The following is a 26,732-nucleotide window of genomic DNA, read 5'->3' on the forward strand; positions in this document are numbered from 1 at the left end:
AGTAGGGGAATGTTTAGGGATCAGTGTTCATCATATCATAAAATTTACATTATTTAGGGGAAACGACGAGCAATTTTGAGTAAAATTGTTTAATTAGAGGAGGGCCAATTTCAATGGGATAGGAACTGATCTGCCCCAGGTAAAATTGGAATCAAACGTTAGCAGGCAAAAGGAACAATAGACTGCCTTTAAAGAGATGGTTGAGACATAGTCAGGGTACATTCCCAGGAGGGAGAAAGATAGGCAACCAAAGCCAGAGATCCCTGAATGATGAGAGAGACAGAGAATAAGATGAAGCAGAATAAAGGGCATATGACAGATGTCAGGTTGATAATACAACTCAGAACCACGCTGAATTTTGGAAATTCGGAGGAAAAGCAAACAAGAAAATAGGAAAGACAAAGAGAGAGTATGAGACGAGACTGGCAGCTGACATACAAGGCAATCCAAAAGTCTTCTCTTGACATGTAAAAAGGTAGTAGGAGGATGTGTGGGGATGATTAGGGACCAAAAAGAGGGGACCTATGTAGGGAGGCAGTGAACATGGCTGAGATACTAAATAAGTACTTTACATTTGTCTTTACCAAGGAAGAAAATACTGAAGACATAGTAAAAGAGGAAGTAGCTAAGATACTGGGTGGACAAACACTTGGTAGAGATACTAGAATGTCTGGCTGTAATTAAAGTTGATTAGTCACCAAAACCGAATGGGATATATCCAAAGAAGTCCAGAGGCTGTAGAGGCACTTGCTGTAATCTTTCAAACCTCTTTAGATACAGGGGTGCCAGAGAACTGGAGAATTGCAACTGTTACACCCTTGTTCACGAAAAAGTATAAGGATAAACCCAGCAACAACAGGCCAGTCACTTTAGCCTTGGCGGTGGGAAAGTTTTTAGAAATGATAATCTGGGGCAAAATTAAAAGTCACTTGGACAAGTGTGGATTAATTAAGGAAAGCCAGCATTGACTTGTTAAAAGCCAATTGTGTATAACTAACTTGACTGAGTGTTTTGATGAGGTAGTGGAGAGGGTTGATGAAGGTAATGTAGTTGATGTGGTGAACATGGACTTTCAAAGGGTGTTTGATTAAGTGCCAGAAATAAGGTTTTCCAGTGAAATTGTGGCCCATGAAATAAGAGGCACAGTGGTAGCATGGATACAGAGTTGGCTGAATGGCAGGAAACAGAGCAGTTGGGAACCGTTGTTTTTCAGACTTGAGAAAGATTCCTCAAGGATCAGTATTAGGACATTCATCTCCTGATACCTAGACTTGGGTATACAGAGCATAATTTCAAAATTTGCTGATGCCGTTCCTCCATCTCCTCCCCAGCCAGCTCCTCTCCCCACTGCAGCGCCAGGTTGTAAAGGGTGCAACAGGCAACGACGATGTGTGACACCCTCTGTGAACTATATTGCAGGGCTCCACCAGACCAGCCCAGCACCGGAACCTCATTTTGAGCATGAGCCTCATTATAGCGTCGCTCTGCTGCAGCCTGAGGTTGTCACACGGGTATTATGAGCCACATTCTCTGTGGGCAGCCCTTGATCCCCGAGGAGCTAACCCTGCGGCTTCTGTGGATCCTGGAAGATGTCAGGGATCTGTGACCGACTGGGCATGTAGGAGTAGTGGACACTCTCTGGAAACCGTGCAGAGACCTGCAGGATGCGTTTGTGGTGGTCGCACATCAGCTGCACATTCAGCGAATGGAATCCCTTGCAGTTGATATGGTTCACCGTGTGTTGCAATGGAGATCTGAGCGCCACATGAGTGCAGTCGATTGCACTCTGCACCTGTGGGAAACCCAAGATCTGGGCCTTTCCAATCGCTCTTGCATCCTGGCTCTCTCGGTCCCAGGCAAAATGCACAAAGTTGTGTGCCTTCACGAAAATGGCATCTGTAACCTCATGGATGCATTTCTGGTGGAGGCTTGTGAGATCTCACACAGGTGATCTGTGGAGCCCTGAAAGGAGCCACGGGCATAGAAATTGAGCACTGCTGTCACTTTCACAACCACTGGCAGTGGATGCCCTTCATGTCCCTGTGGCAGGTGTGAGCGACCAGTTCCCTAGACATGCGCAGTCTTCGACACTGGTTCTCGCTCATCTGCAGGAATGAAGGGTGGCGTCTATAGACCGTGGGTCTAGCTGGGTGCCCACCGGCGACACCTCGCTGTGGCTCTTCAGCGGCGTGTGCGGTGCCCCAGTCACCCCTGAGAGTGCTGATTCTCCCTCTGTGCAGCCAGGCACCTCAGTCCCTGTCTTCACTCTCTGTACGCCGCGAGACATACAGCTAGCTCACCAGGATCCGTGATCCTGATGTACTCCTCCCGCAGGATGAAAGAAAGAGATGCGTGGGTTAGCGTGGGTATAGCAGGAACCTCTCTTGGTTAAGTCTGAAGGCCCCTTTAATGCATGCTGGAGAGTGCTGGACACCACTTGGATGGCCAGAGATTAGTGCGCTGCATAGCTGCCTGAAACCCCACTCACCTCTACCCCCACTCCACCTGACCGATTGGCAGCAGCTTTGCCCATTGGACTGCAGGCTGTGCTCTCAGCTCAGGCACAGACATTCTCCTAACCCGCACTGCAAGGCTGCACTGTTAGCTTGAACCATGGGGGAGACTGGTCCAGACTGGGATGATGACATTGCAAGGGGCTGTGAGCATCTCCACCAGTGACTGCTCCATAGCCAACTTTAGCAAGGAGATTGTACAATGTGCCCAGTTGTCCAGCTGTTCTGCAGTCCACTAAAACACTCATTAGTTTGCAGCCTGTGCTCAAGAGATGAAAAGCTCTGGAGCATTGCTGGCACTTTCATGTCTCTGTGTTGCTTTGAGTGGGCAGATAAACTAGAGACCCAACTCCAATCATATCAATGTGGCTGCGCCCGAACTGTCTCAGCTGCAGAGGAATGGTCATTTTATACAAGGTTTCCCTCCCCGCAACCCCACATGTGCTTCTGCACTACCTTCAACACAGGGCAGCCCCCCACCCCCCCCTTCTAACATGCCTCAACTGCAGGGCAGCCCCTTGACCCCCACCCCCAACATCCCCCAAGATGCCTCAACCTTAAAGTCCAACAGGCGATCCTGGTGAGCGCTGTGCAACATTACTGTACACTTACCTCCGAGTTCCTCTCAAAGTGTAGCCTGCCAAGTGCATGTCTTATATGTGCTGTTGTGAAACACATCTGTGTGGGGCGGACGATCCAACAGGGGGAGATGATTCCGGCGGGCTGGCCTTGGGATGTATTACAATGAGGTCCCTGGGAAACACAGCCCACCATCGATGGGCTGAGTGGATGATCGCAAACTGCTTTCATGACACCGTGAAACTAACTTTTGGCCTTGCTATATTGTCCGTCACACCACAGAACATACCTGATGCCAGTGAGCACGGAAAATTCCACCCATAGAGTACAAAAGCAAGGAAGTTACAATGAACCTTTAGAGAACATTAGTTTGGTCTCAACTGGAGTATTGTGTCCAGTTCCGAGCACTGCACTTAAGGAAGGATGTGAGACCATTAAAGAGGGTGTTGAAAAGATTTACAAGAATGATTCCAGGGATGTGGGGCTTCCATTACATGGATAGATTGGAGAAACTGGAGGCTGTTCTCCTTGAAGAAGAGAAGGTTGAGAGGAGATTTCACAGAGGTGCTCAAACTCATCTAGATAAGCTAAAGACCCGACTCCACGCATATCAATGTGGCTGCGCCTAAACTGTCTCAGCTGCGGAGGAATGGTCATTTTATACAAGGTGTCCCTAATGTATGGCCACTTCCCTCCCCCTAGGCCCCGCATGTGCTTGTGCACTACCTTCAGCCCAAGGCAGCCCTTGTCCCCCCTGCTCTAATGTGCCTCAACTGCAGGGCAACCTCTTGAACCCCCACCCCCAACATCCCCCAAGTCACCTCAACCTTAAAGTCATACCTGGTATCTAGCCAGAGTAGATACGGAGAAACTATTCCCAGTGGCGGAAGGGTCGAGAATCAGGGGACACCGATTTAAGATGTTTGGCAAAATAAGCAACAGCAGCACGAAGAACTTTTTAACGCAGCAAGTCGTTAGGGTCTGGAACGCACTGCCTGAGAGTGTGGTAGAAACAGATTCAATCGTGGTTTTCAAAAGGGAACTGGATCAGCATCTGAAGAGAAGAAAAATTGCTGGGCCATAGGGGAAAGACAGGAGAGTTGCTCTTGCAGAGAACCACATGGACAAGTTGGGCTGAATAGCCTCCTCTTGTGCAGTAACCATTCTATGAGTCTAATCTGTGACTCAGTGGAGAGGTCAAGGGAGATGGCAAGGAAGTAGATTTAGGTGTTGTCAGCATGTGTGGAAGCTGACGCCATGTCTTTAAATGATGTGCTGAGGGACAGCATGTCAGTGAGGAAAGGGAGGGGACAGGGATGGATCCTTTCCCTAAATATATCTTGTGCTATGCATGACCTGGGAGTACTTACTTTTGACACTGGGTTGGAAAAAAATGTTCTATTCTGCAGCACAGACATTCCACGCTGTGTTATCAGAGATGGGGAACTTAACGCATTAATGTATATACTTCAAAACAGCATCCACTCGCTAAAGCCAGCGGAATTTAAATGTATTTCATTCCCTCCCTCCCTGTAACTTTGGCTTCGGCTGTGACAGTGAAGCAATAAAAAAAATCTTTTGGCGCATCAGATACAAATAAGGCAGGGCAAATTTGAGTCTCCATGGGGTAAGAAACCGCAATAGCCAATTACTTTTTAATCTGAGAAACCTAAGGGCCAAAGTGCACAATGCAGGTCAGCATCAAATTTGAAAAGGGACAAGATAAATCAAGAACCTATAATTGGGCAGATCACACCAGGCTTCAAATTCAATTTAGCGATCATCATCAGTGAACTATTATTAAATTTCACTCTGCGCCTGGTTTCATTGCCTGATTTTAAGAGAAGTCTGGTAGGTCCAGACTAAGGTGAAAAGAAAATAGCAGTAAGACAAACTAACTGTAGTCTATTATTCATGAACTGTTCTAATTGCTGCACTTAAAGTCATAATGTAAACATCCAAGAAGTGTTTGCAACTTCTATAATACTTTGTGTCATCCTTTTAATCTTTGTGATGAGTAACAAGCTGTTAACATAATGAAACTGCATGAATAATAAGCTGCTTCACTATATCTTAATTTTAATGCTAATTGCAGACACAGAAGCAGCATGATAAAACACACAGCCCATGTGTCTCTAAGATTACCAATTAATGCCACAACCCATCGGTGACAGAAGATTAATGCCATCCTCACTGAAATAACTGTCAGTCACATCTGTTTGTAAACCTGGACCAATGCTTATTCAGATAAACATCCCAGCAGGAAGTACCATGTGAATGTGTCACTGAGCTGGGTAATTATCCAAAGTGCCACTGGCATGAGCAAGATGCAACTCTTTCTATGCGTCCTGAAAACATATCCTGGTAAAGATCATTACACTGAAAACTGAAAAAGCACATTAAAAATAATGTATCACACCCAGCAGAAAACATACAAATGATTTATTTCAGTGCACAACATGCCATTCAGGAAATGTTAGCAGACAAAAATGATTGTTATAATCATAGAGCAAATCCTTAGTAAAAGCTATATTGGGAAAATTGCTGTTTGTTAAAGAGTTAATGTGTTAAGGGGAGAACAGATGCATGGTTATTGTCAGCAAATTATTCCTCTCCTATTTATTAACTTTCCAAAAGGGCTTCTCTGGTTCTCCAAAAAGACCATGAGCAAGAAATTCCATATTTCTGACAGCAAGGAAGAAATAAATAACACTATACATTCTGGTGAGGTATGCTACATAGAGAAAAGAAATGGACTAACTATCTTTTAATGAGCTGCTGTCAGCCATCCTCAAATGGAAAGGATTCGTCTTTTTGGAGGCACTAAATCTATTGGAGGAAGGAAGATTGGAAGACTTCCTCCCTCCAAACAGATAACCAAACACACCCAATGATACATCTGTGAAGGAAAGAGATGTGACAGACGAGAAGACACAAAGACAAATAGTTTGTGCTTTTAACATTCCCCAAGATGGATAAATGTTTTTTTATTGTACATTGTAACTGTTCTGAGGTGAGGAGAAGAAATAACAAATGAGGAGTAAGAGATTCCAAGGTCTATAATTCATGCTCAGTGCCAAGGTTCAAATTCTCGTAATATTCACTTGATTGTACAGACTAGCATTCTCCATGGTAACCCAATGCTCTCTAATAGGCTAAATCAAGTGTCACTCTAGAGAACACAGTAAATTCCAAGACCACATTAGCAATAGTGTGAGTTCAGCCTGTGAAAACAGGGCAGATGAAGCAGTGCATTCTGAAGAAGAACCATTTGAATGAAAGCAGATTCAAGCATTCCCATATGATTAAACAAGCAACCCAACATGCATTAAACTCTAGAATAAAAGTATTAATAGTTCCCTGCATATCTATAAAGAGTGTAGCATATTGTCCATCTACAAAATAATAATTGTGTTTTTAGTTGCGATCCATTTACAGAGTCCAAAATATTCTTTATATATAAAGTGTGATCAAGTAAAAGTGATTGCAGCCCCTCATCATGCATAGTCTTATTCAAGCTGGTTAGTTTGTGGTTATACAGCGTGAAAAGCCAAAAGCAAACCTTGAAGGTTGATGACATCTCTATTTTGTCAAAATTGGCAATAAATTTGGTTTGCGGTGCCCATAGTTGTCAGTTTTTCTCATAGGTTTGTAAAGCCATTTATGTTTAAATTAAGGTAATCTGTTTTAAAAATCAAAATATTTCAACTTTGAAGTTGTCTTGTTACTTGGCCTGGTTTTGAAATGATTACATTCAAGTTCAGCTGAAAATCATCAACCCATGAAATCCCCTAGCAGGTTAATGAAAAGTAGATAATTGTGCAAGTACTTGCTGTAAACGCTAATTAGATTTGTAGCTTAGATTTGACTTCAAGTTCTTTTACCTAGTGCTAGCCTTTACTAAATAAGATAGGACATGCATTGTTCTGTTCTGGAACTCCAAGAGTCAAACTAGAAAAAGGTGCAAAGTGTATATGCAGTGATTCAACCTGAATCTTTACTATCTTTAGTAGACAGAATAGTTGCAGCATCAGTGTTGGTGCTGTAGCTTTTATTGCACAATATACTGAGGCCCCTTAAACAGGTTTTAAGTTCCTAATGTACTACTAGTTTGCTTTTGCAACTGTCTTATTTTAGGGGATAATGGCTGGGATTTTCTTAACCAAAATCAATCCCTTAGACTGGTTCCTGAAATCTTACTTGAGTGCTCTTTGGTTTATCATCACATTAATTTTCTAGCTCTGGATAAATCGCTTGCACCTTTGAACTTTGACTGTGATTCTATGGGATACTGCAACTTTAAAAATACTTTATTCCCTTAATGATAAATCAATGAAGTGGGACCATTAGAGAAATGCTTACCAGTGCCATTTGTTAGGAAAATGGTTAATTTTTATAGTGAAAGTCAGTCATGGGAAGGTAAGGTTTCTCAGTGTAAACCATTCATGACCGTAGTTCACCCCTAAATTTCTGAATGTTGGAAAGTGATGACTTGGCAATCAATAGCATAAGTACCCGTACCAGACCAGGAGCTTCCAATAGATGCACCTATGCTAATGCAGCCGAGGTGAACCTGGATTGTAGGTTTGAAGGCATGATTAAAGGACCACTGGTGCATGATTAAAATGTAAGAGATTTAGAACTGAAGACCGGGAAACCTCTTCAGAATTATGAGGTTGTGAAATTCACTTCCAGCGCTGGTGGTTGAGGCATGAAGATTGGTGAGGTAGACAAAGGAACAACAGTTGATTGGATATGGGAACATGGTTCCCATAACCTGATTTTTTTTATTATTATTCGCCGGCTTTTGCCCATCCCTAGTTGCTTGTGCAGAGGGTAAACACAGGCTGGCTGAGCCAAATGGCCTGTTTCCAAGTTTATAATTCTTGTGTGTTCATGGCTCTAACATCAGTGAAATTGTACTTCCCATCTAGTAAGAGAATTACGCTTTATTTTACCTATCCCTTGTGTGCTGGCCGTGGACCTCAGAGCAAGAGGCTAATGGGACATAATACTGGCATGGGAGACCCACAAGCTATTAGTATCTTAGCAGAGAAAGGACTGATAATTGAAGGTGCTGTGTTTCTGTTAAATACTCTGCAAAATAGCCTGACTGAGAATGGTGGAGGCCTCTGCACAGTTAGAGAATGGACTGAGATATCTGCTCAGGTTCCACAGGTGTCAGCGGAACAAACTAAGTATCTACCTCTGGACAACATCACCTGTAAAACATTGGGACTACCAGGATGAAAAATGCTATTACTTGTATCTCCTTGGTCCATATTAAATCCCTGGGCTGCATCAGATTTGGAAGCACTTGAGCAAATCTGGTGCCAGACAAACACTGTTTCAGGATCCCCAGTGTCTAGCCCAGGAAAAGATTAGAACCGAGGCTAGTTTTGCCAAAGCAACATTGAGCAGAAGAAATAAAGATAGCTTACATCAAGCTCGCACTGTTTGCCTGCATAATTGGCTCCACAGATGCAGACAAACTTGTTGACCAGGTTCTGGCAGGTCCCTCCGTTCTGGCAGGGATTTGAATCACATTCATTGACTTCCTCTTTACACCTAAGAAAGTTGAAGGTGGAAATTCAGTAAAGGAGAGAGACCGTATTAATTTGATAAACCAGTCTCTTTCCCAAAATGATCTTGTGTGTCATTTTTAATCTCAATCAGTTCGTTTGCTACTGTCTGGAGTTCACATGCAGGTAACCGTCAGCGTTGCTCATTAAAACTGTACTTTATGTTCAAAATTTTAGTTTAAAAATGCCATCTTATAGTATCAGTAATTTGAAGCCTTTTATTCAAGGCAATGGATTTTATTACCTTTTCCTCATAGTAAGGAAAAATTCCAAACCTCTAAGACATTTAAAGGTTTAAAATTCATTTCAAGATAATTATCTTAAATGAATAAAATGGGCCGCACAATTCTTTCAATTTCTATGCAAGTAATTTAATCAGTTTCTGGGGCATTCAGATACCCATTTCCAGCTGTAAAGCTGAAGAATCCATAAAAGAGACATGACATCAGATCTGCTGTCTTGATGAATGACATTTACTTTTCAATCGTGTGCGATAATTCAGAGCAATGTCTTTTCCCTGAGAGGCTGGAGTGACACAATAATAATCCTCAAGTATGAGATCAAAATTGTTTGGAGATGTTTGGATATTAAAGTCAATATTTTGGTGGATTGTTAACAGGTAGTAGGTAATGCAGTGCATAAGGTTTCAATATTTTATTTTTGTAATTTTTTTGCCTGTTTTATCCATTGTCCTGAAGGCATTAAACAAGTATATGTCCCACCTACAGTCACCATTCAAGTATCTACCTTTCAGAGGTGAGTGTCAGCACGATGTTTGGCCACAGGTGGTCTTTGTGGGGGAGACGGTACAGTTTTAAGGGAGGTGAAAGAACAGAAGAACCAGGTGACGTAACCTTTGAAGGTAGGAGGACATTGTGAAGTCTGTTTAATAAAGACGCAAATGAGAATCCTTAACTTTTAGAAATGGAGCCATGGGGTGTTTTTTTTTAAATCTGAAACCGGATCTAACTCGATTCTAGCTTTACTCTAAGTAGGACGGGGTGGACAGCTAATGCTTTTGCAGGAGGTGTATTGGATATTTAAATATTATGAGGATGTCCCAGAATTAGCCACCATTTCCACTTACCTGCTGGATTCAGTTTACTTGCCTCATCCAATCCTGTGATTATAATCCCTCCAACTCCAATCCCTCCAATATCTCCTCTTCTCTCCGATCGCCCCCGATCCTGGTCTTTGATCCCTGCTTTGACTTTCAATCTCCTCATCCCCTCAGCCTTTCCAATCCTTCCCACCTTCCTCTCTGCTCTGCTCCCTGGCTGCTGCCTTGTGCTAAAGGCCTATCCACCTGAAAGAGCCAGCTGGCAAGCCTCTCGTTTGGCCTGGCTGCGTTTGGGGAACGAAGACTAAAAACATTAATCAGCTCTTGCCAATAAATTCGGCAAGACCTGAGACAGACAGCAAAATCGAGCCACCTCTTCCACTCATCCAATAAGATCAGGGCTATAAGAGTACAAAATCGAGGAAGATATACTAGATCTTTATTAAATACCATCTAGAGGAGTGGGCCCGATTCTGGGCACCAAAGCAGCGTGTACCATCTACAAGGTGCACAGTTGAAACTTCTTTGACAACATCTTCCAAACCCGCAACCTCTATCATCTAGAAGAACAAGGGCAGCAGATACATGGGAACATCTGCAAGTTCCCCTCCAAGCCACACACCATCTTCTCTTGGAACCATATCACTGTTCCTTCACTGTCGCTGGGCCAAAAACTTGGAACTTCTTTCCAATCAGCACTATGGGTACTTAAACCAGATGAACTTGAATGGATCGAGGAAGTGCTCACCACCACCTTTCCAAGAGCAATTGGGGATGGGCAACAAATTCTGGCCTTGCCAGTGACGTTCACATCCCAGGAACAAATAAAACAAAACTTCAGGAAGGATGTTAAGGCCTTAGAATACAGAGACATTGACCAAAATGGTGCCACGGATGAGAGACTGGAGAAGTTTGCGTTGCTCTTCCTGAAGCAGAGAGGTTTAAGAAGAGATTTGAAATGTTCAATATCAGGAAGGGGCTTGGCAGAGTAAGGAAGGAGCAATTGTTTCCAGTGGCAGGGGGTTCAGTAACAAAAGGACACAAAATTCAGGTAATCGGCTAAAGAACAAGAGGTGGCCTAAGTGAAAAAAATATTACACAGTGAGTTGTTCAGATCTAGAATGCATTGCCTGAAAGGGTGGTGAAAGAAGACTCACTAGCAACTTTCAAAGGAGAACTGGATAAACACTTGAAGGGGCGAACTTTGCAGGACTGTAAGGAAAGAGCAATGGTTTGGGATTAACTGGATAGCTCTTCCAAGGAGTCAACACAGACACTTTGGGTCAAATAGCTGCCTTGTGGGATGGATCATACTATGATTCCATTGTAATTGAGTGAAAACCCTAGCCAAATTTCTCCTTCCTAACCCTGGAAAACTGAAGCGAATTGCAGTATCTCTACCAATATTCCAGGTAGGATGATCGATGCCTAAGACTGTGTCATTGAATGAGAAAATCTGATTTTCATGTTATCTATCATTTCTAATTTCTGTAAGTTGATGTTGTTATTAATTAAATATTACCTCTATTAACATTCTGACAATGCCGAGCAATTATACAGCAGTGTACGTTATTTGAGATGCAGAGTTTACAGCAAAGTTGATCAATTTAAAATGAGAATCAACAACAAGTCTTTCAGGTCAATGAACCTCCCTCTTCCAACCAATCAAATAGAATTTCTATTCTCCTAGACTCTCAACACCACTCACATAACTGAGTAGGCAAGAGTAAATCTGTTCTTGATCTTTGAAACAATTAAGCCAAAAGCACCAGGACATCATTATTTACTTCCAACCTGTTGCTTTCCACTGGTGGAATTGTTGTGATTGGGACAGGATTCAAGGCACTGTCCTGTATAGAGTGATAAATTATGGCTATATTTATCTCCCAGAGGTTTCTACCTCTTTCACAATGATACAGTCGCAGTTAACTGGATTAATCAATAAAGGGTTAACTGTTCCATATCTGTTATCTTACTAGAAATCTTACATCTGTAAGTCATGGGCAAATCATCTCCCAGACTCTAATTCCACTTCAATTGAAGATTGCACTTGGTTTTGATTCCTCCACTGTCTATTTTTACTTGAAGTTTGTTAGGATTGGGGAGTGCCTTTTTCGTCTTGAAAACACAGTCCGAGTTATTGGAAGAATTATTTCTGTAAAATGGGAATACACCAAGGAATTTTTTTTAACTGGGAGGAACTCGGGACAATATTACCTATTTCAATCTTCACTCCTCCCATATGCCAGCAAGCTTAATGCCAGGCCGAATATTCATGTCGTCTTTATTTTCATGAAAAATGGCTGCTGTGGAAATTGTGAAAACAACTCTTTTTCATAGCAACTGTCAAACAGCGTTTTTTTAAAAAAACCTGAATATGCTCTTCTCTTCATCTTCTTTCCAATGATGAGATATCCAGACATGTTTACCTAATATTCATAACTTCTATAATGCTTAGAAATTTTGTTGGGTGCCATTCGAACAGTTTCTGTATTTTTTTTTTGCTAATGATGCAAAATATACTAATTGTGTCCTGTCGTCTTGGCACTAACTCCTCCCCTCCAGCCAAACCTGTCCACTTGCCCCTACCCATCTCTGCTTAGGATCCCCATGTTTGTGCCACTGATCACATATAGTAGTACATGTGAGTTACATTAGAATTCCAAACACACATATGGCACCACACTAAGACCAGGAATAAATTCATTCATTCATAATATGTAAACCACGCGAGCGACAGATTCATTGGGAATGACTGTCATTACCTTATTCCAGTGAAGCCTGGCTGGCATGTACAATTGGCACCCCACAAACCATCAGTGCAAAGCCCTCCATTGTTACAGCTGAAACTCTCTCCACATTTGACTGGTGGGTAGAACCATCTAAAAAAAAAATTAAGAATGCTTTTCATTCACAAGAAAATTGGATTTCATTACAGATGCTGCTTCACAAACAATAGCACAAGTGCAATAGACTCTTGGGTATTCAGTGTACCTTTTGTAAAAGTGGGAATTAGTACATATTTTTGAGCTTTGCCTTGTGTCGGCGACAGCATACAACACCAGCTTTGTGAGAGAAGTATGTAATTTATTGAGCTGCTAGAAATCACTCCTGCTAATGTTAATGTTTTTCATATAGTAGACAAACAATGCATCAGTTTAGAGCAGACAGGACAGCTCCCCAGAGACAGAGGAGGTATTAATGAATTCTCCCCTTGGATACTTACAAGTTTTTTTTTCTAATTTATTGTGTTTTCAAAAGTACTAATGGTTTAGTTTTAACTTTCAAAAGAGAAATCTAGACCGGTTCTGATGCTCTCCTTCACTAATCTTTCCTTCAGATATTCTCTTCATAACCCCCTTCCCCCGCCCATCCCCAAACACAGTGGGGAGAATTTTCTCCCCGTCGGGTGGGGGGGTGGTGGAGGGGTAGGCTGGGAGCTGGTGGGGGTGGGCACATAGCCGATTGCCACCCGTGATTGGCTGCGCGTCGCCATTGTACCTGGGCGGGCCAATTAATGCCCACTCAGCATGTGTGCGAAAGAATGCAGAAACCTCGCTGAGGCAAAGGGCTGCCTCGGGGAGATCAGTTTTACTTTTGAAAATTTTAATTATGAAAAAAAGACATGTCCCCTCTTGTGACAGTGTCACATGAGCAGGGACATGCCAATGAATTTTATTATAAATTTTTATTAAACTTTAAAAAACCTTCATGAAACCTCATCCCGCCCGTGGATGAGGTTTCATGATAAATGCAAAGGCCGCCTGGACTCTTCACCTGCCCTCCCCCGCCGTCAACCTTAAGGTTGGACTGGCAGCTCCGTTAATTAGTTAAATTACTATTTAAACGGCCTTAATAGGCCTTTGACAGTTCGGCGGGCGCGTAGCCGACTCCGATGCATCACTTTGTGTCGGCGGCCCCACCCCCGCTCGCCGACCGGAAGATCCTGCTCAGTAATTTATATTGGGATATAGTTTTCGTCTCACCATGTGCTACCCTGGCTAATAGGGAGATGAGATTTTCTATTAATTTTAACGTCAATGGCTTATTCCAATCCTGTTGTTCTTCTCTATTCCTATCTGTGATCTGATAATTTCATTGTGTTGCACATTTTATAATTACAGATATTCTGCAATGCTTCAAATGCATTAATTTTCCATGAGGAAAGACCTCAAATTTATGGTAAACTCTAAGCCACCATTGCTTACATTGGCGAGGAATTCGTCATCTGAAACTCAGATTTTTGTATAATGTGGTAATACTCCTGCTGGAGAATTTGTAATTCCAAACCTCAAACTTGCAAAGAGAATTTTTCAGTATTTTATAAATTTAATACATTCGTAAAATTGTGGAGAAATTGCTTTTTCCTAACTTTTTGCTTGTATATATCTAGTCCCTTTGTCACATACATATAAAACAATTGAAGTGCATTTATCAGTCAAGTACTAGATATATTTCAATCAAAACTGTTCATCTTTATTGATGAATTTAAGATTTTATCTGATTTTTCCACTGGTAATGATTATTTAAAGATTTGAAATTTAATTACCAATAATGCACTCTTTTTAAAAAAAAAATTCTTTCCATTTAAATCCTTACACCATGCTCTAATACCCCCGGAATTAGATGAGCAATTTTGAGACTGTTCCATATCTCTACTAGAGGCATTGGCAGGGCAATGATAAAAGACTAAATTGTAAAATGTTAAGACTGTGGTGGGCACTAACCGAGAACTGACCAGGTCAAAAAGTCCGGTACCATAAAGATTTATAAACATTGGCTGGAAGACATTGTGAACCGCAGCTTGTAGCGCAAGTATTCAGCCAAGTGGCATATTGATTAGGTTATCTGTCGCTGGTTTACCGTGCATTTGCAATGATCAGTTGAAGCGAGCAAGGCATTTAAAACAACTGGCATTAAAGCAGTAGGAATCACAACTAGGATAAATTAGATATTAAAGGAATCCAGAAGCAGTTGTTATTTTAATTCCTATTACTTGGGCGTTAGTGATTTTAAATTTCTTATTCAATTTTTGAGGAATTTCAATGTATAAAACAGTAAGCTTACTCGCAGTATTGTCCAGTAAACTGGTCCGCACAGTTGCAAACGTATGAGTTGATACTGTCCACGCAGGTTCCGTTGTTTCTACATTTGTGGTCCACACAGTCATCTATGTTATTCTCACAGTTTATCCCGGTATAGCCCCGATCGCAGCTACACTGGTAACTGTCCACCAAATCGCTGCAATTACCATGAATGCAGGGACTGGACCTGCAGTCATCAATGTTGAATTCACATCTTGTGCCTTCCCACCCTGCATCACAGTTACACTGGTAAAGGTCAAATAGGTCCTCACATGTTCCATTATTCTGGCACGGATTTGAGGAACATACTTCTTTGCCAAAGCATCCAATTTGAGTTGGGGGACTGCTCACCATAAGAAACTGTTCATTGTTTGTTAAAAATTTTTGATTGAAGTAAGGCAGGTATATTCCACCAATTTTAACCACACCAAGACAACCAGTAAAATTGTTGCTTAGTGTTATATTCACGTTGCTTTGAAGAAAATTTAAGTTCCCAGCAGTGATTGGACTGGTAGAATTGGAATTTCCATTAACAATCATGATCCACCTTGATGACATTGTCAAAGGCTCCACCATAGTAATAATCACTGAGTGCCATCGTCCATCTGAAACGTTGATTTTGTCAGAAAGAGTGAGGGCTTCTATGCTGTTTCCACTATACAGATTGAACTGCAAGTGAGAATTATGGATACCAAACCAAATAGAGTCGGCACCATTGCTGGCCTGCAGCAGAACAGCATCCACATCTCTTGTTTTGAAGTCCATAGAAATGCTTATGAGATCTCTTGTGATTAACTTGTTGCCAATGTATACCATTGGATTATCACCTTGAAATGTTGCATTAGCATAACCTGTGAACATCCACAAAAACAGAAGGTAGAAGTTATCTCACTGAGACCTATGTTGCTGCTTCATCACCACCTTTGGATCCTCTCAACAACTTCACGTCTCTAACACATGGATCTACTTTTGAAGAAACAAAGGGATTTGCAACTAAAAGGTTAGAATTGACCACCTCCAATTTGATAGTGTTTTGTTTAGAAATACCCAGGCACGTGAGTAACCCCCAAACTACATTGAGTTGTTACATTTTAATCCAAATTCTTAATGATATTAAAGAGGCTGTAACCCAGTGAGTTCTTTAAAGGCACCTCAAAGGTTTTGTTAAAACCAGCCTTGCTAGCAACTAAAATCAGACTTTCCAATTTCCTCCTTGTCCACAGACAATGCATGGTAGAGAGAAGTAAATTTCAGTGTAGTATACGCATTGCCGTTTTAGATTTCAAAACTTGCAATAGATTTTAAAATTCAATTTTTTTTTGTATCCTGGTCTCTGAATATTCACGCATACAGATAAATGAATTCTTGTAGTTCTTACATTCGTATCCACCTGCAAGGTTCTGACAGTGACATCCTGCAGGGCACGGATCAGTCTCACACCACACTCTCTTTTCACAGGTCCTTCCAGTGTACGCCTTTGGACATTTGCATTCAAAATTGTTCCATATCACAGTACAATTGCCTCCATTTTGGCAAGGAGCAGTCTGCATAAAAGCAATAAGTAAGTCGGTCACACAAACCAATTTCTTGTTCACTATATTTTCATTTTGTCCCACCTGTCAGTGACTACACCATCCTCTAGACTATGTTTCCTACATTACAATAGCCACTACACCTAAAAGTGCTTAATTTGCTGTCAAGTGATGTAGGTTGGCCTGAAGTCATGAAAGGCACTATGTATGTATATGTCTTTGTTTTGTTTGTAGATTTTAATGAGAATATACAAGGGCCAGTTTTAATTTTAGGTTTGAAAAATCTAGCACAGAAAGATAATCTCTTGAAAGTTCACAACCATACTTTTGGAGAAAGTTTTGGCTCACACCCAGCAGGGATAGTTTACCCAGATTACTGACTAAATACGTTTACGTGAGCAATACAACATGGATCTAAAACTGGCCGAACATGAACAAGTGACTAGATTAGCAGGGACTCACTGGGTCATTGAAATAAGCATCTCCCTTCTAGGAATACATCAAAAATAAAATGAAAATTTGCTGGGAAGTTCATAAATACCCTCTGTTTTGAATTACTCCAAACGATTGCACTATTCCAGTATTGTTATGAAAATAGAGATTATAAAGGTCACCAATTTTTTCTACTGCCTGATTGCACAAATAAAAATTGGATTGTATGTATTAAAATCTCTTTAAAGGATCAGCTGTTCTTTTCCAGTTAATATCCATGTTTCTACTTTAAGATTTGTTATTTAATTACTTTAGTTCAACATTCTTTTTTCTTTCCCAGTCACATTTTCACAACAGGTAACTTGACTCAGTTGATATCACTCTCGTATCTTGAGCTCAAATGTTTTGGATTAAAAACCCACTCTTATGGTGGACTTTAATGGCCCCATTGTGGTGGGGGCAGGGCTGTAAAATGCAGTGAGCTGTTCAGAAGTCCATTGACTTTGGCGGGACTGTAATATCCTGCTGACGTAAAATTCCACCTTAGGATTTGAACACATAAAACCAGGCTTGAAAGAGCACTGCATTGTTAGAGGCACCACCCTTTATATTAGACATTAAACCAAGACCTTAAATGCCGGTTTCCCTTATTTAGGTTGACCTTAAAATATTTCCTCCCAAACAGTATGAGGAAGAGCCTATTAATTACACATTCATCATTGTGCCACCTCGTCATGCCACATTAGCTGCTGCTATAACATTGACTGCACTTCACAAAGAAATTCATTGCTTATATGAAACACCTTGCGATGTTTGTGAGAGACATGATTGAAGTGCTACTCTTACCTATTCAAAAACAGAGAACATCGAATTTGTAGAGCAGTAGAACAGCATCCCTAATCTTAAATGATGTGTAAACCTAAAACAATTGGTCATTTAAAGAATGCAAGCAACCTCTTTTCTCACCATACAAGAATTATCACTGATGCATTCCTTGATCACGTTTACAAGTGTTTTATTCTTGTAAACATCCAGTGATGAGCTGTAATTTCCGATTGCCAGGGGGTAAAACTCCAGTTGGTTAGTGTTGAGCCTTACATCCTGCAGGCAACCCTTGAAAGGTCCTCCCCAGGCAGCAGAATCAATTGGATCTTGACCAATGTGGACAATGTCGAAAGGTTGAATCTTCACAGAAGATACCAGATAGTCTAGCAGAATAACATCTGATTGGCTAACAGTTAACCAACCTTCATCAAAACGAATTTCTATCAGTCGTTTAATGCCATCGGCAAGATTCATGGATGAGTCGACCCGCATGGTTTTTGTCTTGATATAAATGCTGCTGCTGTTCAGGTATATTGTGAGATAAGGAACCATACCACGGTTGAGTTGTAATAGGAAGCCGTCTTCCTTTAGTGTGCGCATGAAAAAAGAAATAACAAATTTTGTGCCTGGATTGTCGGTGACAATGAAAGAGGCAGAACTGCTTGAATTCTCATTGCTGAATGTTGCGGAGATGAATTCTGCAGAGGGGAGCAGAAAATGGATTTGTTGAATGCTTAGAAATATATAGAATACATCAAAGATTTCTGGGAGGGAAATAGATTCATTTCATGAATTAATTCATGGGCAATGGAACGAATACTTTGTCCAGTATTCAATAGTTTTCATTTGAATGTTGATGAGATAAGTTTAATGCTCCTTGGAGATAAACCAAATATTTACCTGTAATACCTCTCCAAATAAATCTTAAATTCAGCTCAGGACTTGTGTTTGTTTCACATTCCTACAGAGCAAGGCTGCAGCTTAGTGAAGAGCACTTCCCTGACAAATTATTATCCTTTATTCAACATGTTCATCTGGCATATGTTTCAGGTCACTTGTAGAATGTAATCTGCTTGTCTATTCACAAAATATATCTGTTTATCAGTTTTCCCATTTTCTCTCAGTTAACTATTTCAGTGATTAGGAACCTGCTATTAATTTTTACTCATTGTAATTCAATTCCTGATCTTAACAGTGTACATTATCTGTCAATTTGTTTCAAAAAAAGGAAAAATAAAAGATTTTATTTGAATGAAATAAATTCCTTAGATTTGCTAAGATAAAAGCAAAAAACTGCGGATGCTGGAAATCCAAAACAAAAACAAAAATATCTGGGAAAACTCAGCAGGTCTGACAGCATCTGTGGAGAGGAACACAGTTAACGTTTCGAGTCGGTATGACTCTTCAACAGAACTAAGGAAAAATAGAAAAGAGGTGAAATATAAGCTGGTTTAAGGGCCGGGGGGGTGGGTGGGTGTGTGTGTGTGTGTGTGTGTGTGTGTTTGGGTGGGGGTGGGACAGGTAGAGCTGGATAATGGAGATAGTTCCAAATCAGGATGCTGTGTGGCTTGGAGGAGCACTAGCAGACGGTGGTGTTCCCATGCATCTGCTGCCATTGTCCTTCTGGATGGTAGAGGTAGTAAGTTTACAATGTGCTGTCGAAGGAGGCTTGGGAAGTTGCTGCACTGCATGACGTAGATGGCAGACATTGCTGGCACTGGGTATTGGTGGTGGTGGGAGTTAACGTTAAAGTGATGGATGGGGTGCTGATCAAGAGGGCTGCTTTGTCCGGATGGTGTCAAGCATTAGAACTGCACTCATCCGGGCAAGTAGTTGCTATCTCAAGAGCAGGAATCTACCAATCAACATTCTCTCATTTTTTTCCCTCTATTAAAGATTTTATCAAAGGCCTTGTATGCTGCTGATGTATTTAGTGGCTCTACAGCTGACCGACAAAATATCCAGAGCCAGTTTGTCTATCTTCTTGATGCCAAATGCATTAGCGATTAATTAAGAATGTTTCTGTTGAAGTGGAGCCTGAAAATGACGCACTGCTCACGTGCATAATTGCTAATTACTCTCCCACAAGCCTACAAGGGGGTGGCACTAGAAATGTATCGTAACTACTGATAGGTGGAAGGAGGATTGATGTGTTGAGTAGTTAACATAGGGCCAGCGGCGAATACCGTCTGCACTACTTATAGTGGATGCCTCGATATTTATGTGATTCATCTACTGTAAGTGTTGGATAGTAAAACCATCACAGGTTGTAGAGATTAGACATTAACCCCAGACACCACCCAGAGAATTTAGAGTACATCATTAAAAGTTGCAAAGCTAAAGTAAATCCAAGTATGTTAAAGGTAGCGTCAGGTGACAGGCACGGGAACAATCAACTAAACTGCCAAAATCCAATTCTAACTATTGAGTTTGATGTATCGGAATACACATTGTATTAAATGGTGCAAACAACTTACATGCTAATTTTTGAAAGAACATTGCAATGCCGACAGCTGAAGTTCAGGAGCTAGGAAATTGACCAGTGCACTTTCAAAAAAAGGTGTTGGCAACACGTGTTCTTTTTGCAGAGAATAGTTGAAATGAAGGTTTATAATAATACCGACTGACATCTCCGCCCTGTACCTGGCCCTGTCCTCCCATTCATTACTCTCATACCCGGCCAGTTTGTGGTCCAAAATCTCCACTGTCCTTCACCCCGTTGCCCTGGCTGCTTCAAACTCTTTATTGTCCAAATTTTTTTTTGCAACTGTCATCTTACTACACAAAACAAGGCAGTAGGTGTCAGGGAGTGTAACTTTTTAAATGTTTTATTTCAAAACGTTATACTTTTTGCTTCATTATACCTCTATTTTCAAATCCAGATCTAAATTCTATGTACCTGATAAAAGGCATGGTGTGATACACAAGGCTAGGCACATCCTTTAGACATCTAGAAACTAGCCTCTGGTATGATTTTAGACTTGTTCGCAAAATTGTTTAAAGTGAAATTATCATTTTATTTTTTATTAATGAACCTCCTCTCTGCGCTAGGCTAATGTGTTTAAACATTTATATTTAGAAAACGGAAATCAAAATCATGTTACTACAATGGTGACGGTTGCAGTTTAATTTAAAAAAAAAGAGGAAGCCTGTCAAACTGTGTGTTTATAAATGAAGTCATGAACATATTCTTGTGCAAATTGGCTTTCTTTCACTCGTGAGCCTGACATCTTTCTCCTATTCCTCAACACTTATATGTAAAGCCTGTATTACAGGGGATTATGCTTAATATCATAAGCATTAATTATTTGAGCCCTTTGGTGTTTTTCACAAGTTAGGGTTAAGGCTGCAAGTTATCAACCTCATCATAACGATAACGGTTGAGTTGGCTTCCCTGGGACATAAATGCAGCTTTGATCACAATTGGCTCTCAATACATCTCTAAACATAGTAAACACTAATATGCTTACCGTGAATGCACGTGGGACCTACAAATGGCCGGTAACAATCGCACTTATAGTTCGTCCACAGATCCACACACTTCCCATTACTGTTACATGGGTTCTGGTGGCACCAGTTTGTCTTCTTGCAGCCAAGAGTAAAATTCTGTGACATATTTTCTGAAACTGTTTGTGGCGATATAGTCCTGATATCAATTTCCAAATCCTGCAAGCAACCAGTAAAATAATCCTGAATTGAAAAGTACATTCCTGGGTAGCCACCAATGTGTGCTGTCCTAAATGAACTCGGCGAAGGAAGGGTAGATGATTCAATGATCTTTGAGTTTGAACAAGTGTAGTTTAGACAACTAGGATGTGTTAGGTTTACCACAAAACTTTCCCCCAGAACAACTCTTAACTGATGCCACTCACCATCATTAACTTGATGAGTGAATGAAATGCTAATTATCTGACCACTTATCACCGCTATGGCCATGAGCTGGCCACTATAAAGTTGAATATGTATGTATTCATTGAGTAGATCTCCTCGATAGAATAATAGTACATTTGGTATTGTTGTCCTAAAGCGGAAACTGCTGCTAAATGGCTCATCACGTGCTGATGTTCTGCTCTGATTAATATTTGGCATTTGTACAATCACGTAGCCACTGAATAAGGAGAAAGTTGTTGGCATTGAACAAGTAGCATCATAAAAACCAGGAGGACATTTGCAGACGTAACTGTGAACGTCATCCACCAAGGTTGGGATGCACGTTGCTCCATTAAGACAGTGGTGCTCAGTGCAGCCAGCTAGTTGAATTGAACAGTCCTTTCCTCCCCATTTGACACCATCTTCATCCATTGCAGGGCAATGACATGTGTAGTCTGCAATAACATCTTCACAAGTGCCTCCATTTTCACAAGGATTGCTCTCGCATTCATTGATATCAATTTGACATATCAGCCCTGAGGAGGAAAGAAAAGAATCTTAAGACAACTCACTTGTAGTTTCAAAACAATATAACTTGTGTTCCTGTTTATGTTCTGGGTATAAATTATGATGATGTAAAAACAAAGGTGGATCTCTAACAGCCTAGTCAAACCAAACCACTCCCATGTGATTTAGGCAAATATGCATTGAACACTTTTATTTATAGAATTTCCTCAAACTAACATATACTAAATCAAAACCAGACTTTGAGAATAAGTAATGAGAGTGCATACCTTTTAGTTTCTAGTGCTGGTAGTTCATGGCTTCCTGGACTAGCTGTATTATTAGGTTTGCTGCTTACACACTAACAAACACTGACATTGAGTTAATTTCAATGCTGGGATGTGTTCCATTGCTGTAAAGCCATCAGCTTCCAAAATTTTGCTGTTTGCTTTTTCCACTCCAGTTTCTGTTCCTTTCTCTTCCCTCTCCTATTTTTAATTTTCTACAGCGAACCTTTGAAATATGCTTGGGCAGGTGATGCATAGCTGTCATGTCATTGGACCAGTGATCCAGGGACTCAGGCTAATGCTCTGGGGACATGGGTTCAAATCCCACCACAGCAGCGGAATCCAATTAATAAAAATCTGAAATATAAAGCTGCTCTCAGTAATGGAGACCATGACAATTATCATTGATTGTTGTAAAAACCCATCTCCCTCACTGACGTCCTTTAGGGATGTCCTTAACCGGTCTGGCCTACATGTGACTCCAGACCTGCAGCAATGTGGTTGACCCTTAACTGCCTTCTGCAATGGTAGTTCAAAGGTAATTAGGGATGAGCAGTAAATGCTGGCCTTGCCAGTGACGCGCACATCCCAGGAAAGAATAGAAAAAAGTTACCTTCCTATTTTTTAGGAATAAAAAAGGGCCAGCCACATTGTTAGGTGTTTATTATAGATAGTCATCGGGAAATTGAGGAGCAAATATGTGCACAATTTATAGAGGTGTATAAAAACAATAACAATATGGTAATTATATTAGGTGATTTCAACTTTCCCAACATTAATTCGGATAGACATAGCGTTAAGGGCTTGGATGGAGTGGATTTCTTGACATGTGTACAGGAGAACTTTTTAGGTCAATATGTAAAGTGTCCAACAAGGGAGGGCACAGTGCTGGACCTAATTCTGGGGAATGAAGCTGGACAGGTGGCTGAGGTGGTGGGGGAGAATTTTAGTGATTGCAACCACAACATGGTACAGTTTAAGCTTGTTGTGGACAAAGAAATAGACAAGTTGCAAAAAAATCTTTTTGATTGGGGAGAGTGGATTTTAGTAAAATAAGGCAGGATCTGGCCAAGGTAGACTGGGAACAGCTACTTGTGGGGAAATCTACAGAGGACCAGTTGGGGGGGCATTCAAAAAGGAAATGGGGAGGGTCCAGGCTCAACATGTTCCCTCTAGGGTGATAGGAAGGAGTAACAAGCCCAGAGAACCATGGATGACCAGAGATATTCAGGTTACAATGAGAAGGAAAAGAGAGGCTTTTAGCAGGTACAAGGGAAGCAAATCAGCAGAGGCATTAGTGGAGTACAGACAGTGCAAGGTGGAGCTTAAGGAAGCAATTAGGAGAGCAAAGAGGGGATATGAGAAAGCTCTGGCTGGTAAAATCCCAAGATAATCTATAAGAGGATAACCAGGGACAGAGTAGGGACCCATAAGGGAACAAGGGGGCAATCTATGGGTGGAGCCAGAGGACATTGGTAGAGTGTTGAATGAATACTTCACATCCGTCTTCACCCAAGAGAATGAGGATGAAGGTATCGAGCTCGGGGAGAGAGACTGCGAGGTTCTTGAGCAAATTGATAAAGGGAGTGACAAGGTATTGGAAGTGTTGGCAGGCTTAAAAGTGGACAACTCTCCAGGTCCCAGACTGCTGAGGGAGGCAAGGGAGGAGATCGCAGGGGCTCTGACCCAAATTTTTAATTCCTCTCTGGCCACAGGGGAAGTGCCAGAGGACTGGAGAACAGCTAATGTGGTTCCGCTATTTAAGAAGGGTTGTAGAGATAAGCCAGGGAACTACAGGCCAGTGAGTCTCACGTCAGTGGTAGGGAAACTATTGGAGAAAATTCTGAAGGAGAGAATCTATCTCCACTTGGAGAGGCAAGGTTTGACCAGGGATAGTCAGCATGGCTTTGTCAGAGGGAGGTCATGCCTAACAAATGTGATGGAATTGTTTGAGGAGGTGACCAGGTGTGTAGATGAGGGGAGTGCAGTTGATGTAGTTTATATGGATTTCAGCAAAGCCTTTGACAAGGTCCCACATGGGAGACTTATAAAGAAGGCAAATGTACAGGGGATACGGTGGATTTGATAAGGTGGATTCAAAATTGGCTGAGTTGTAGGAGACAGAGTGTGATGACAGAAGGATGCTTTAATGACTGGAAGCCAGTGTCCAGTGGCGTACCACAGGGATCTGTGCTGGGTCCCCTATTATTTGTCATTTATATAAATTACATAGATGACTATGTGGGGGGTAGGATTAGTAAGTTTGCGGATGACACAAAGATTGGCCGGGTGGTTAACAGTGAGGCTGAGTGTCTTGGGCTACAGGAAGATATAGATGGGATGGTCAAATGGGCAGATAAGTGGCAGATGGAATTTAATCCTGAAAAGTGTGAGATGATACACTTTGGAAGGAGTAATTTGACAAGGAAGTATTCAATGAACCGCATGACACTAGGAAGTTCTGAGGAACAAAGGGATCTTGGTGTGTGTGTCCATAGATCTCTGAAGGCGGAGGGGCATGTTAGTGGGGTGGTGAAAAAGGCATATGGGACACTTGCCTTTATCAATCAAGGCATAGATTACAAATGTAGGGAGATCATGTTGGAGTTGTATAGAACCTTGATGAGGCCACAGCTGGAGTACTGTGTGCAGTTCTGGTCGCCACATTATAGGAAAGATGTGATTGCACTGGAGGGGGTGCAGAGGAGATTCACCAGGATGTTGCCTGGGATGAAACATTTAAGTTATGAAGAGAGGTTGGATATACTTGGGTCATTTTCGTTGGAGCAGAGAAGACTGAGGGGTGACCTGATCGAGGTGTACAAGATTATGAGGGGCATGGACAGGGTGGATAGGGAGCAGCTGTTCCTCTTAGTTGAAGGGTCAGTCACAAGGGGGCATAAGTTCAAGGTGAGGGGCAGGAGGTTTAGGGGGGATGTGAGGAAAAACTTTTTTACCCAGAGGGTGGTGACGGTCTGGAATGCGCTGCCTGGGAGGGTGGTGGAGGCGGGTTGCCTCACATCCTTTAAAAAGTACCTGGATGAGCACTTGGCATGTCATAACATTCAAGGCTATGGGCCAAGGGCTGGTAAATGGGATTAGGTAGGTAGGTCAGGTGTTTCTCACGTGTCGGTGCAGACTCGATGGGCCGAAGGGCCTCTTCTGCATTGTGTGATTCTGTGATTTTCATCCATCCTCATGGTCCCTTCTCCATATTGTTGGTCAGACTGAAGTTTAAAAATAATGAACTTTGGTCAGCTGACAACTGCTTCCAAAGGTCAGCTTTTCAGACAATTGAGGCTCAGTAATCTAACAGTTGGCATCATCTACTTCCCCTTATGATTCCAAGGTTGTTGCTTGACTCTCCGATCGACTGTCCAATATTTAAGTGTTCACTGAGTCAAAATTTAGTAAGTTGGACCGAACTCTTCATTTTTGAGTCTCTGTCCTTAATCTCCCTGATTGCCAGTGTGGGCTAGGCCTGCAGGTGTAGGGCTACATAATCCCAAACTGAGTTTCCTTCTCTATAATTCCCTTAATCATCAATGTCTTTTAATATTACCTGTCTTCATCCCAGCTCTTCTGCTACCTGAGATCCTAATCCATGTTTTTTTTTAATTGATTTTAAATGTGGGCCTTGCTGGCTGGGCCAGCATTTATTGCCCATCCCTATTTACCCTTGAGAAGGTGGCAGTGAGCTACCTTCTTGAACCGCTGTAGTCCATGTGGTGTAGGTTAACCCACAGTGCTGTTAGGAAGGGAATTCCAGGATTTTGACCCAGTGACAGTGAAGGAACGGCCAATATAGTTCCATGTCAGAATGGTGTCTGGCTTGGAGGGGAACTTGCAAGTGGCGATGTTCCCATGCATCTGCTGCCCTTGTCCTTCTAGATGGTAGAGGTCACGGGCTTGGAAAGTGCTGTTGAAGGAACTTGGTGAGTTGCCTCTAGACTTGATGTCTCTCATCGCTTCCCTGCATCAATCCTCCACAAACTGCAACACGTTCAGAAATGCTGTTGCTCAAAACTCTTCACTTTCATTATCTCAATCTTCACTTGGCTTCACTGGCAAATTGTGCCTCTATGAATCGATTTTGAGATCCTTATTGTGCACCAAACTGGATGAGAATTTTGAAACCAAGGTGTTGCTCAACTGGGAGCCAGTGTAGTGCCAAGATTAAATTACAGCTTCTTTTGAGTGATTAGCAAGTCCTCTGACGTCTGTAATCTAGATTGCATAAGGTACCCCGTTGACATCTAGATGTAATGGCATCCTGACCCAATTGTTGGCATTGTTATAACTGAGACAGAAAGCTGAGAGCTCAAGTCCTGCTAGGCTGACAATTACACAGTATTGAGAGTGATATAATATTTTTAATAGTTAAAACATTACACATTTACGATTTTTAAAAACATGTTTACACAATTAATCTCGCTACCCAGTGGAATCCACAAGAACTTATAA

General features: G+C 41.6%; 1 protein-coding gene across 1 annotated transcript in view; it reads right to left on the reverse strand.

Moving 5' to 3' along the window:
- The window catches only part of LOC121281539 (protein crumbs homolog 1-like), a 178,233-nt gene that overhangs the window by 13,159 nt on the left and 138,342 nt on the right, over nucleotides 1-26,732 (reverse strand). Inside the window, exons 7-12 of the mRNA XM_041194488.1 lie at nucleotides 21,078-22,013; nucleotides 17,749-18,305; nucleotides 16,197-16,362; nucleotides 14,802-15,669; nucleotides 12,500-12,616; nucleotides 8,534-8,660 (exon numbers count right to left, since the gene is read on the reverse strand). Coding sequence (XP_041050422.1) covers nucleotides 8,534-8,660; nucleotides 12,500-12,616; nucleotides 14,802-15,669; nucleotides 16,197-16,362; nucleotides 17,749-18,305; nucleotides 21,078-22,013 — 2,771 coding nt within the window. The remainder of the gene's footprint in view (nucleotides 1-8,533; nucleotides 8,661-12,499; nucleotides 12,617-14,801; nucleotides 15,670-16,196; nucleotides 16,363-17,748; nucleotides 18,306-21,077; nucleotides 22,014-26,732) is intronic.

This window comes from Carcharodon carcharias, chromosome 8 (assembly GCF_017639515.1).
Source record: "Carcharodon carcharias isolate sCarCar2 chromosome 8, sCarCar2.pri, whole genome shotgun sequence".
NCBI classification, from domain to species: Eukaryota; Metazoa; Chordata; class Chondrichthyes; order Lamniformes; family Lamnidae; genus Carcharodon; species Carcharodon carcharias.